At 42.1% G+C, this 14,699-nt stretch overlaps 1 protein-coding gene across 1 annotated transcript in view; it reads right to left on the bottom strand.

The window, feature by feature from the left end:
* Nucleotides 1-14,699, bottom strand: part of RIMKLB (ribosomal modification protein rimK like family member B) — a 73,577-nt gene that overhangs the window by 16,440 nt on the left and 42,438 nt on the right. Inside the window, exon 4 of the mRNA XM_083354479.1 lies at nucleotides 4,649-4,879. Coding sequence (XP_083210605.1) covers nucleotides 4,649-4,879 — 231 coding nt within the window. The remainder of the gene's footprint in view (nucleotides 1-4,648; nucleotides 4,880-14,699) is intronic.

Below are 14,699 nucleotides of genomic sequence, written 5' to 3'. Positions count from 1 at the left end.
CTATTTCAAATCCCGTTAGTTTTTCTAGGGATTCCTTTTGTTCTATAGTCATATTTTTAGACAATATTTTAGTTTTTTGCCTATTTATCTTAAATCCAGAAACCTGTCCATATTGCAAAATTATCTCCATTAAATCCATAACCGATTGAGTCGGTTGACTTAATGTAATAACCAAGTTGTCCGCAAACGCTCTTAATCTCTAATCTTAATGTTTTATTTTAATTCCCTTAATTTTATTTGAATCACGTATCTTAATTAGTAATATTTCTAATGTTAAAACAAACAGCAATGGTGACAACGGACATCCCTGTCTTGTACCTTTTTCAATTTTGCAAGCTTCTGTTAAACTACCATTAATTATTATTTGAGCTGTTTGTTTCTGGTATATTACCCTAATAGGTTGTAAAAACCTATCCCCAAACTCCATCTTCTCTAATACTTTTAATAAAAATTGCCAATTCAATTGATCAAATGCTTTTTCGGCGTCCAGAAAAATCAGCGCTGCGGGGACTTATTTCTTTCCAAATATTCTAATAAATTTACAATATGTCTCACATTATATTTCATTTGTCTACCACTTATAAATCCTGTTTGGTCACTGTGGATCATTCGCTGCATAACCTGCATTAATCTATTTGCTAAATTTTTTGCAAATATCTTATAATCAATATTTAAAAGTGATATTGGTCTGTAATTTTTAGATTGGGTAAGATCTTGATCATCCTTTGGAATCAATGTTATAAAAGCTGTTTTCCAGGATGGAGGCACTTCTCCTCCAGATTGAATTATTCTAAATAACTCCTTTAAAGGTTCCACCATTTCTAGTTGTAGGTTTTTATAATAAATAGCTGTCAAACCATCTGTTCCAGGAGCCTTACCCACTTTTAGTTGTTTTATTGCTAAAATAATTTCTTCAGCAGATTCATCCCTTCCCTTTGCTCTTGTGTAAGTATAGGGGTATTCACTTCTTGTAGATATCTATCTATATCTAAACCTTGAATTGTATCCCTAGCATATAATTTTGAATAAAATTCTACAAAAACCATTTTAATAATATTTTGCTGAAACACCTGTTTAACCTTATATTCTATTTTGTCTATATTATGTGATTTTTGTTTTTTCCTTAACAAATAAGCTAGCCACCTACCTGGCTTATTAGCATTGTAAAAGGTATTATGTTTAGCATATCGTAAATTAGATGCCACTTGATCTGCCATCAGCATGTTAAACTGCCCTCTTAACAAATTAATTGCTTCTTTCACCTTCTTGTTAGATGGATTCAAGATAAAAGTCCTCTCTTTCATCTTTATTTCCTCCTCTAACTCCTTACACTTATGTTCCAATCTACGTCTATGTTTATTATTCAAATATATTAAAACTCCTCTCATATAAGCTTTACTTGCGTCCCAAACCATTTCAATTGTACCCTTATGCATATTTATAGTAAAAAATTCTTTCATTTATTTTTTACATTCTTCCACATTTTCCTCATATCTAAACAAATTTTCATTTAATCTCCAGGATCTCCTGTCTCCCTTCCCCTGGTCCAATTCCATCCATACTGGACTGTGGTCTGATAAAGTTCTTGGACATATCTTAATCTTCTTGACCCTAGAAAAAAAATCATTAGTAATTAGTACAAAATCAATCCTAGAAAAAGATTGATGTCTATCAGAAAAAAAAGTAAAATCCCTTTCTTCCACGTTTCGTTCTCTCCAAATATCTCTCAATTCCAAATTGTCTTTCATATCAAAAAAATTTTTAGGCAATCTAGCATGATTTGGAGTACTTTTAAAAGGTCCTTTTTTATCTTTCTGTGTGTCCAACACTCCATTCCAGTCTCCCATTAAAATACACGATTTATAATCCCATTGAGTTATTTTATTGTGTAGAAGTTTGTAAAATTCTCCTTGCTGTTGATTGGGTGCATATATTCCAATTAAAAGTATTTTCTTCCCTTCTATTAAAAGTTCAATTATAATATATCTTCCTTGTTTATCTGCTTCAATTAGGTTAGCTGTTAAGTCCTTCTCCACATAAATAACTACTCCGTTTTTCTTGTCTGGAGCAGATGCAGTAAATTGCATACCCAATCTGGAATTTATCAAATATTTTTGATCTGATGCACGAATATGCGTTTCTTGCAAACATGTAACATCATTTTAAAATTGTTTTAAATACTGAAATATTTTCTTTCTCTTTTGCGGAGAGTTTAGACCATTAACATTCCATGTTAGAAACTTTGTCACCATCTTTTGCGACTTGAAGCTTTCGGAGCGTATCTTGCAGATCCATAAGCACCTGCCTCTTTGATCTCGCTCCTTCCACTGCTTCATTATTAGTGGATTCTTGAACTGTGATTATAGGATACTGTTTCTGTTGTTCTTGTTGTTGTTCCTTTCGTCTGGTCCCAGCCCGTGTTATTCTTTGACCCTTTGGTTCTTCTAATGGTGCCAGGGGCTGTGCAGTTTCCAGAGTTTGCTGTACTTCTTTTGCAATCAGTGAGGTGATTTCTTCACCTTGCTGTGTGCCTTCCATTTGTGCCTGTTGCGCTCCTTCTTCCTCTCCTCTTTTGAATTCTGGGGGTGGTGATGAACCTGCTTTCAGTACATTACAATAAAAATCTTGTGCCTTCAGAACTGTATTAAGACGATATCTTGTACCTGCATAATTCACCACTATCCCAGTTGGTATTTCCCATCTAAACTGGAGCTGTCGTTTTTTTAATTCATCTGCCAAAAAAACAAACTCTTTCCTTTTTCTTAAAATTCTTGGTGGAATTTCTTTCAAAATTAGGACCTCTTGATCAGCCACTTTAAATCTGTTATGATAAAAAGCTTGGATGATCGCATTTCTGATCGTTCTCTTTGTAAAATAAACAACCACATCTCTTGGTAATTTTCTTTGCCTAGAAATCCAGGAGTTGACACAAAATATTTTATCTATTTCCATTATAAAGTCTTCAACTCACCATCCTAATATAGGTGCCACAGCCTTAGCAAATATCTCTTCCAAATTTTCTTGTGGGTTTTCTTTCAGACTTCTTATCCTCAAGGCAAACTCCATGTCTCTATACCACCTCATCATCAGTTTTATCCATTTTATTCTCAGCTTCGCACATTTTAGCTTCCAGTATCAAATTGCTTTGGTTAACTTCTTCCACGCGTTCATTCAAACGCTCAATACAAACTGCCACCCCCTGAAAAGCCAGTAAGATATCCTCTCTTATTTCCTTATTTTTCTCATTAATAAGCTCCGCCATTTGCTCAGATTGAAGTTTAAAGCCTCTTGTAAGTGTTTTAATGTTAATGTAGGTGCGGGTGCTGCGGGGGATGGCATCAAGGTCTGAAGTGTAGATTGTTGTTGAACTGGTGATGCCCCCGCGCTTCTAGAAATGGGAGCTCTAGGCGGTTTAGAAGCCATGACTTACTATTAACTTTCGTTTCTCACTTTCACTTTTCTACCCAATCCTTAACTGTTCATTTCACGATTTAGCCTCCAGACTCATCATCTTTGTTTCTCTTCCCTGCACTCTTTCTAAGGTTTCAACATTTTTTTTTGTATCTTATGACTAGAACTGGATGCAATATTCTAAGTGTGATCTCACTAGTACACTATAAAGTGGCATTATCACTTCTCATGATCTTGACGCTATCTCTGTTGATGCAGGCTTGGCCATTTTTGCAGCTGCAGAGCACTGCTGGCTCATACTAGATCCCTCTCACAGTTATATATAATCCAAAATAATATTTGCCCTTCAACAGAGTTCTATTGTTTTCTATCACAAGCACAAAATTAGAATCAGAATAGAGCTGGAAGGGACCTTGGAGGTCTTCTAGTCCATCCCCTTGCTCAATCAGGAGATCTACAATTAGGAAAAAAAATTAGTAAAAAAATGTTTATTGTGTTAAAGAACACAACAGCTGGACTGCTATCTGCTATTGTGCCACTTGAGTTTATAGATGTACATATTGTTTATTTAGCTGTTCACATAAAATTGGAGATATTACACTTGATCTTAATCAAAAGGCTGAGACGTGATATGGGAGAAGAGATAGCACTTTTTTTATGGGCAGCAACAAGAAATAGGAAGACAGTAAGTTGATATGGGTTAAGCCGATTGACTAAATGAGCAGGGATGAGAATTCTAGAAAAGAAGGTGATGACTGCAGAACCAAGATTATTAGGTAGCACTGGCTGCTAAAGCCTTGTTAGTTCCAGAGGAAACTAGGGTCAAGACAAGAAATAGAAGCAGTTGAAATAAAAAGTCTTCCTCATGAGAAGGACCATCTCTTCCTCATGAGGCTAGAGAAAACTACTTATCAGCCCAGGAGAGATTGCCAGCCAATATAAATGAACACAGAACATAAAATAACAAACTTGGAAGGCACCTTGGAGGTCTTCCAGTTCAACCCTCTGCATAATTAATGCTATTCCTTGGATTTAAATAGGGAGGGGATGTATACACACACACTCATTCTCAGTTGCATGAAGCTGCTTGTGTTAAAACTAAATTACAAGAAGGGACCTGTTGAACTATGTGTTGGATCATTTCCTGTCAACACAAAAGCTCTGAAGATACACTGAATGTTAGTTTCAGTTAATATTTTACAGATGCATAATAATTGTGGAATTTTTCTTGGCTTACCATAAGAAAAAGTGTCTGGAAGAGGCACACCATGACCAGCCAATTCTTGGAATGTCCAGAACTTGTTGACACAATTAAGTATGGCTTGTGGACGGTTCATTAGCCGGCAGCCTATCTTCTCCAGATGGCGAAGGACTGTAATATCACTATCACTCTGCACCCATGGTGTTGGTACACGAACCACCACTACTTGTGGGTAAGCAGTGATGAGTTCTCCATTGACCCGAAGACCTGCAGGAAAGAGTAACAAAAAGATGCAAATTTGATTAAAATCATAGTTAATAAAGAAAAAGCACTATATTTAATCTATCAGAATGGTACACCCAGTCCCTTGAGCTTTTGGAAAATGACATACAGCTGTTTTATTATGTCATACCCCATTGCATCAGAATTTACACAATTTTCACACAAAGTCCAAAAGTCCTGGTGGTCTGCATAAATAAAAAACATTATAAATTACATACTATGTATACTACAGTATAGATCAGTGGTTTCAATCTTTCTGGCACCAGGGACCAGTTTTGGAAGAAAAACTGTCTTCCAGACCTGGGGGAGGGAGGGTTTTGCATGCAACCTAGGTCCGTACATACACAGACGAAGCTTCACTTCACTCGTCTGCTATTTGCATGGCCCAGTTCTTAACAGGCTATGGACCGGTATTGGTACCAGGTGTTGGAGACCCCAAAGTATTTACTGTACTTACAACATATATACTATATCCTCTCTCTGTATGTCTTGAATGAATTAAAACACTAACAAGCCAGTTATAGGACACTGGAACTCTTGAAAAAACATAACTTAGAACAGTTCTGCTTTCTTCCAAGCTTAGGACACCTCCAACTACGGTGTGCACTTTTCTGAATTTGGTATCTTTGAAATGGCAATATTTTTCTTGGAACATTTTGAACTTGGAACAATCTGTATACTGATATTTGGGGAAATTTTCTATTGCTGAATAGTAAATACCTAGTTCCATTGCATCAGAACATGAGCTCCTGACTTTTTATTACTTTTTTTTTTAGAAATTGTATTTTGTTGAATTGTATTGTGCAGCCCTTGGCACTCTCTGAAATTTACTGTTTGTTTTTATTACCCAACCACATAATATCTTCAATACTCAACTGAATTCTATTGTATTCTTCAGTTGCTGTATTATGGCCTTTTTTGCCTTTTGAAGTTTGGATACTATTTTATACATTCCTCTTAATGTATAAACAATTAAATCTGTGAAGGTCATGTGCCAATAGTCTTTCTAATTTCACTGCTTATTTTTGTTTTTACAATGAACTATGTGAGGTCAAATCTTTTACTTTTGTCTTGCACAAAATTTAGTTTAAAACAAGTGATGAGAAAAAAAGCTTGCCCCTCATGGATGGAAATAGATAAATGAGAAGGTGATAGTTGATGGAAGGGGGTGGGGTTAGGCTTATATGCTGGGAAGGCAGGGAGAGAACTGAATTGCTTTGAGGCAGAACTGGAAAGAAGCCCGGGGAGCTTGGGACGTGCTGAAGAAAAAGGAGAGTGATCCCTGAATTAGACCCTTTCTAGTCAAGTGTAAAAGCTGAAACCACATTTACTGGTCACCTGGGACTAAATGGCTCTGGTGTGGTAACGGTATCTTCTACCTCGTTTGTACCATGCAAAACTCTGTAGTTCCTGTCCCTCTCTCTGCCCTGCCTCCACCTGGTACTGGTGCCATGGCCGCAGGCTGAGGCAGGTGACAGGGCAGGAGTGGTGCCATGCTGCGGCCCCTGCCTTCCAACCTGGTCCTCCAGCAAGCCTGCCACATGCCACCCCAACCGCGACAGCCCCACCTCCCTCCTGCACCTCTGCCTCCACCTGTAAATAAGATATTCCCCAAAATAAAACCTAGTGCCTCTTTTGGAGGAAAAAAAAAGACCAGGTCTTATTTTGGGGGAAACATGGTAGTTGGGAAAACACCATGAATTGCCTCAATTTTCTTAACCTCAGTCCCAGCCTCTCCACCACCTGGGTGTGCTAATCATGCACCAGGTGCAACCTGAGTCCATCAACACAATGATGATCGTCCTTGCCTCCAAGGGCACCACAATCTCCATCCGAGCTATCGTGGGGATGATGGTGCCACTTATCATCGGGTTGTCTTCCCTTCACTGTCACTCTTCTAGAAGACCAGACCTTTCAGGGGCTGATTGGAGTTCTCTCCTCCTCACTGGACTGAGGAGAGAACTCAACGTGTTCTCTCAATTTCTCCTTAGACTTCACAGGGGATATTTTTCTTGGATTGGTTGGTGGGTGGAGGAGTAGTTACTGGTCATGATGTGAGGCATTCAGCTGCTCAATGAATCTCCTTTCCACAACCAAAGCTGCCTTCAGGGTTTGGCAAGGCTTGCCTTCTCCGGCTGAGGGTGCACCTCCTTTTTCCTTCTTGGAGCCTAGGCATCCCTCAGGCACTCTGCGGGGCCGACTTTCCTGTATGGTGTACTTCTGGAACTCCAACAGGTCAATCTCCACTTTGCAGGCCACTCAGAATCATGTCTCAGGTTCCGCTGCACCCTTTGGGGTATTCAGTTCTGGTATAGCTCTCAACCTAGTCCCCCTTGGAAGCAGGATACCAGCATGCATTCAGGCCAGACAGGAAGGTGGCTTGCTAAGCTACAGAATTCCTGGATGTAGTCTGCCACCAGCCACTTTCCCTGCTTAAGGGTACAGATGCAGGATTCAGCATGCTGGGCCACTTTGGGATCCTCAAACTGCCCTTGCAGAATCTGCATGAATGCATCTAGGTCACCCAGCCTTTGCACCCCAGCATCATGCAGGGACACCAGCCATCCGGATGCACTGCCCTTCGAGTTGAATGCCACTGTGTAAACCTGGGCTGCATCGTCTGGATACATTCCCCCATAGTGCTCCATATGATACCATGTCTGGGCTAAGAAGTAAGCCAGTTTTTTTTTCTACAAGATGGCGGCGTGTTCACATGCAGCAGCCCTGAGCTCCCGGTACTGGTGTGTGGTGATTGGATTAATGTGTGTATGGATGAGTGTGCACAGTGTAGTGCAAGGGGCTAAATTAGCCTACACACGTATAGAGCTGCTAAACATTGGGCTTGCAAGGCAATCTGGAATTACTAGCGATTTTCAGCAGTCCCATAACATACCTAACTGCATAGCAAGGCCTCCAGGATCTCCGTGGATTGTCTTCAGGCTGGGGAGGAGACAACGTAAGCGAAAGAGAAAGGAGCGAAAACAAAAACGTGGCTGCAGGGCTGGGATACTGAATCGGCTTAGAAAGCAGCCTCATAGACCAGCATTGCCAAGTCTTTTCTTGAGCAATGCCACATCCCTCATTCATAAAATTGACGAATTACAGCTGCAGTTGGCAGCAAGCAGGCTTCTCCGTGAATGTTGTGTGATGGTTGTCACGGAGACCTGGCTACATCCAGATGTACCGAATGCAGCAGTGGAGCTGACAAGCCGAGTCATTCACCGCTCTGACAGAGATAAAGGCTCCAGTAAGAGCAAAGGAGGAGGACTCTGTGTGTATATACATTGTGACTGGTGTGCCAATGGCAGATTAGTTTACACGTATTGTTCCCCAGATGTGGAACTGATGACTGTCATATGTAGGCCTTTTTATTTGCCTCGAGAAATTATCATGGTAATTATTACAGCTGTTTATGTTCCACCTGATGCCAATGTCAGCACGGCACTTTCCAAGCTGTATGACGTCATCACCAGGCAGCAGCAAACTCACCCAGAGGGCACTCTTGTCGTGGCTGGGGACTTCAATCAAGCTTGTCTGAAGACACTTCTCCCGAAGTTTGTACAGTATGTGCAAGTTCCCACCAGAAGGAAGAACACTTTAGACCATGTGTACTCCAATCTGAAACAGGCATACAGAGCATTCCCTCTCCCCCACCTGGGTACATCTGACCATCTTTCACTCCTGTTGTGACCAAAGTATGTCCCTCTCAGGAAAAGAACTCAGGCTGTCATGAAAAGGGTCAAAACCTGGCCAGTGGATGCTCTCAGTCAGTTGCAGGACTGCTTTGAAACCACTGACTGGAGTGTATTTGAAGATCAAGACCTGAATGCATACACAGATGCCGTACTCTCTTATATTAGAACATGCACTGATAGTGTAACAACAGAAAAGTGCATTAGAGTTTATGGGAACTGCAAACCCCGGATGACTGCAGAGATACAAACACTCCTGAGAGCCCGGGATTCTGCCTTTAAGGCAGGGGACAGGGACACATACAGAGAGGCCAGGGCAAATCTCAGAAGAGGCATTAGGATGGCAAAACAGCAATACAAACACAAGGTGGAGAACCACCTAGCAGACAACAATCCGAGGCAAGTGTGGCAGGGACTGCAGCACTTAACCAACCACAAGGGCAGCACAAGGAGCATGGTTAACACCGATGCCTCGTTGGCTGAGGAGCTGAATATCTTCTTCGCTCGCTACGAGGTAAAAAGACCAGACCCTGTAGCCTCTGCTGGCCGGCCTTCTGATTTTCAGCAACCCACCCTATCTGAAGACCAAGTGAGAACTGTACTGAAGGCTGTGAATCCCAGCAAAGCCGTAGGCCCAGATGGGGTGCTGGGGATAGTGGTTAAGAACTGTGCCAACCAATTAGCAGGGGTCCTGACAAGGATTTTTAACATCTCCTTGCAAACAGCATGTGTACCATCGTGCTTGAAAGCAGCTACCATTGTCCCAGTCCCCAAGAAAACTGCAGTTGAGTGCCTAAATGGCTACAGACCTGTTGCATTAACGTCTGTAGTCATGAAATGCTTTGAAAAACTGGTTCTCCAACATCTCAGGACATGCCTCCCACTGGATTTCAATAAACATCAATTTGCCTACAGGGGGAACAGGTTGACAGACGATGCCATAGCTACTGCTTTACACTCTGTAGCAAGTCATCTTAAGAAACATGGAAGCTAAGTCAGGATGCTTTTTGTTGATTATAGCTTGGCTTTCAACACCATTTTGCCGAGCACTCTCATCGAGAAACTGACTGACTTGAAATTTTGCCCCTCCATCTGCGATAGGATTCAAGACTTTCTCAGGGACTGGTTACAAACAGTGAGGGTCGGGCCTGCTTTGTCCACACCCCTGAAGCTTTGCACCGGATCGCCACAGGGCTGCATGCTTAGCCCCTATCTGTACACTTTGTACACATATGACTGTGTATCATCTGACCCATCTACTGCAATAATTAAGTTCACAGATGATACTACCATGGTGGGTCTTATTACAGGTGTGGATGAGACAGCATACAGGGCAGAGGTACAAAAACTATCCATATGGTGTTGTAACAACAACTTGCACCTGAACATCGGCAAGATGAAAGAGATGGTGCTAGACTTCCAGAGGAAAAAGGAGGAACCTGCCGCCCCACTTTACATTGGGGAGGACTGTGTGGAGAGTTTCCTCCTTTAAATTTCTGGGTGTCTACCTCTGCGAAGATCTGACCTGGAAAGTTAATACAACCCAGGTGGCCAGAAAGGCATAACAGAGACTTCACTTTCTCAGCGTCTTGCAGAAGAACAGGGTAGAACAACGGCTAATGACCCTCTTTTACCGGTCTACTATAGAGAGCGTCCTCTCGTACTGCATTGTGGTTTGGTATGCTGGTCTGACAGCCGCGGATAGGAAAGCATTACAAAGGGTGGTGAGCACAGCACAAGACATTGTGGGCTGTCCCCTGAGACCACTGGATGACATCGCCAGGGCTTGCTGCCTTGGAAGAGTGAGGAAAATTCTCAGGGAAGACTCACACCCTGGACAGTATCTCTTTACTCTCCTACCATCGGGTAGGAGATATAGTATAGCCAGCCGTACCAACAGGCTGAAGAACAGATTTTATCCATGGGCTGTTAGGCTTTTGAACGGGATATAATTTTATAAACTTTATGCATGATTGACTTGCGAGGCCGGTGTGTTATGCAATTAGCTCACATGGTGTAATTTGATGGAGGGTTTGTGTCACTCTAAGTTGGGGGTGGGGGCATGAAGGGAGGCTCAGCCAATCTCAATGTATACATTGCTGTACTTTGACAATAAAGGTTCGTTCTTATTCTTGTCCAGGTCCCCGTTAAACCGAACTGGGGGGGAGTGTTCGCTCATCTCTCATGATGCAAGTGGGCAGTAGGGCTGCTGCTGCTGCCCAGAGGAGGGGTGGAAGGGCCTCAACTCTCGCTTGAGCCATCGGGGTCACTCACTACCATGCATGGCAAAATCTGCTGCTACTGCTCCCTGCAAGGGGGATCCAATCGTTCTGGCAGGTTCTGGCACCACTGGCTGCAGGAGGGGAAGGGATGGGGTAGTTAGTGACTTCACTGCTTCAGTCTTGGCCTCAGTTGCTTTGGCTCCCGTGATGCTGCTCCCTTGATCTCCAGGCCTCTGAACCTCTCTCTCAGCTGCTCCATTAAGGGTGGCAGCAGGGCGCTTCCAGTCAACTGGCTCGTCCCTCTTGACTGGCCACCTTGCCTTCCATTTGCTTCCTCAGGTCACGATAAGTCCTGCGGGGATTAGGGGGTACTCAGCCTCTGCCGTCTTTCCTATATTCGCTACCCAGAGTGTCTTTGGTCCCTGGTACAGAGCATCTCGCAGTCATTCTCTTAAGCTCACCAACTGCGGCTCTGATTTTTCAGCCCTCAGTTTGGGACGCGTGCCCACCAGCTACACCCCTGCCCTGGTCTGCAGTATTGCCGGGGCTTCTTGAGCCAGGGACTCCTCCGGCTTCTTCCTCTCCTCCAATTCTTTGCCTGTTGCTGACATTTTTGGCCTCCTGGTGGGATCCAGGTAAGCAATACTGTTAGAACTGACTTATGTCAACTGTCCCATTGGCACATTCAACAAAAGAAACTCCCAGCTCTTTAGATTAACCAAGAGTGTAGCTTTATTAAAAAAATCCATCTAGGCATGGCAGAAGCAAAGTCAGTTCTGGGATTTTCCCCGTGAAAACCCATATAGGTAACTCCCTTTTCTCCTCCAGGCCACCCACGGTTCATAGTTCACAAACTATGTCTGCTTCGGTCAAAACATTCTTCATCACTTGGCCTTGTTAGATAATGTCTCCCTGGCAACAGATGGTTCACTTGCATTCAATAGCCTACATCCCACCCTTAGGAATTCACTACCCCCCTCCCATCACTGTTTGGTAAATCTGCGAGTGAAAGCAGGTACAGGCAACTATGTAGTTGTGCCAACTTTGACAACATGGAATAGTCCATCTGGATACAAGCAAAATTGACTACATCATAGTATATCACAGTAGCTCTGTCCTTCCTGATTGGACCCTCTTTGCTTTTAAACTGCTAGAGGCTGCTGGGAAAAGCTACAAAACTGTAAGTTAAGGAGAAGTGGCTGGAGGGGCACAGTAGCTGTGTCCTTGCTGATTGGACCCTCTTTGCTTTTAAACTGCTAGAGGCTGCTGGGAAAAGCTACAAAAACTAAGTTAAGGAGAAGTGGGTGGAGGGGCACAGTAGCTGTGTCCTTGCTGATTGGACACTCACTGTCCCGGGCAATCTAAGAAAATAGGGGAACTTAGGCACCACACAAGTTATGTAGCAAGTAAACACAGGGTCAGTCATAAAGGACTCAAATGTCTGTACACCAATGCGCAGAGTATGAACAGTAAGCAGGGTGAACTAGAAATTCAGGTAAATGAGGGCGGATATGATATTGTTGCCATTACAGAAACATGGTGGGACGAAACCCACAAATGGAACACACAGCTAGAGGGATTTAAATTATTGAAAAGAAATAGACTAAACTAAAGAGGAGGTGGAGTTGCTCTATATATAAGAAATAACTTTATCTCTACAGAAATAGAGCACAGCAATGATGAAAACTGTAAACTTGAATGTATTTGGGTCAATATAAAAGGGGAAAAAATGACATTGCCATAGGTGTATACTATAGGCCGCCCAACCAAACAGAGGAAATAGATGAACTTTTTGCTAGTCAGTTAACTAAGGTATGTAGGAAGCGCATCACAATAGTAATGGGGGACTTTAATTACCCTGATATCAACTGGGAGACAAATTCTGCACCAAGTGGAAGATCTAACAGATTCCTGACAAACCTAGCAGACAACTTTCTCTCCCAAAAAGTAGAGAAGGGAACTAGGGGATTAGCCATATTGGATTTAATTCTCACTAACAGAGATGAAATGATAGAAAGTGTCAAAGCCACAGGAACCTTGGGGGGAAGTGATCATGCAATATTGGAATTCAACATTATGGAAGCACAAGCAATAGAATACAGCCAAACTAGAATCTTGGACTTTAAAAGAGCTAATTTCAATAAACTTAGAGACCTTGGGAAGAATTCCATGGATGAGAATCCTAAAGGGGAAAACAACTCAAGAAGCTTGGGAAATTTTGAAAAGTGAGATAATAAAGGCCCAGTCTAGCACAATACCAACAAAGAAGAAAAATAACAGCTTTTAAAAGAAACCAGCATGGCTGCATAAAGAACTCTCTGATAAACTGAAAGATAAAAAAGACAAGTATAAGAAGTGGAAAGAGGGGCACATAACTAAGGCAGAATATCAGCAAACAGCCCGTGCCTGCAAAGATGAAGTGAGGGAAGCTAAGGCTCAAAATGAACTAAGGCTTGTGACCAAAGTCAAAAATAACAAAAAAAGCTTCTTTCAACATATAAGAGACAAGAAAAAAGTTAAGGAAATGATTGGTCCATTAGTGGGGGAAAGTGGCAACAAGGTGACAAGCAACAGGGAGAAAGCAGAACTATTTAACTCGTTTTTTGCATCTGTCTTTACACAAAGGGAAAAAACAGTCCAACCTACCAAAACCAGTGCCATAAAAAACAGAATAGAAATGTAAGTTAAGATAGGATAGGAAAGAAAATGGTACGTGAGCACCTGTCCAGCCTAGACGAGTTCAAATCACCAGGACCAGATGGATTACACCCCAAAGTTCTCAAGGAACTGGCAGATGTGATCTCAGAACCACTGAACTATATTTTTCAAACATCCTGGAGCACTGGGGAACTACCAGCGGACTGGAAGAGAGCTGATGTAGTTCCCATCTTCAAAAAAGGAAAAAAAATAGATCCAGGAAACTACAGACCTATCAGCCTGACCTCAATACCTGGGAAGATTCTGGAAAAGATAATCAAACAAAAAATCAGCGAACACCTTGATGCGAACAAAGTTATCACTAAAAGCCAACATGGGTTTGTCAAAAACAGATCGTGCCAGACAAACCTTATTGCATTCTTTGACCAAGTGACAAAACCAGAGGAATGCTGTAGATATAATTTACTTGGATTTCAGTAAGGCATTTGATAAAGTAGATCACAACCTACTACTTGATAAGATAGAAAAATGTGGGTTAGATAGCATCACCACCAGATGGATTCGTAGCTGGCTGACAGGCCATACTCAGCGTGTGGTCCTCAATGGAACTGCATCTACATGGAAGGAAGTGTGTAGTGGGGTGCCCCAGGGCTCTGTTCTGGGCCCAGTGCTCTTCAACATCTTCATTAACGATTTGGATGAGGGGATAGATGGGGAACTCATCAAATTTGCAGATGACACCAAGCTGGCAGGAATAGCCAATACTCCAGAAGATAGGCTTAAGATACAGGAGGATCTGGACAGACTCGAACACTGGGCACTATCTAACAAAATGAAATTCAATTGTGAAAAAAGTAAGGTTCTGCATTTAGGCAGGAAAAATCAAATGCACAGGTATAGTATAGGTGGTACCTTGCTCGATAGTAGTAACTGTGAGAGGGATCTTGGAGTCCTAGTGGACAATCACTTAAATATGAGCCAGCAGTGTGCTGCAGCTGCCAAAAAAGCCAACACAGTGCTAGGCTGCATTAACAGAGGGATAGAATCAAGATCATGTGAAGTACTAATACCACTTTACCATGCCTTGGTAAGGCCACACCTGGAATACTGCATCCAGTTTTGGTCACCACGATGTAAAAAAGATGTCGAGACTCTAGAAAGAGTACAGAGAAGAGCAATAAAGATGATTGGGGGACTGGAGGCTAAAACATATAGGGAACGGTTGCTGGAATT

Source organism: Vipera ursinii, assembly GCF_947247035.1.
Source record: "Vipera ursinii genome assembly, chromosome: 2".
Lineage (NCBI taxonomy): Eukaryota > Metazoa > Chordata > Lepidosauria > Squamata > Viperidae > Vipera > Vipera ursinii.
Note: the sequence above shows the minus strand (reverse complement) of the source record. Positions and strands in the feature narration are given on the sequence as shown.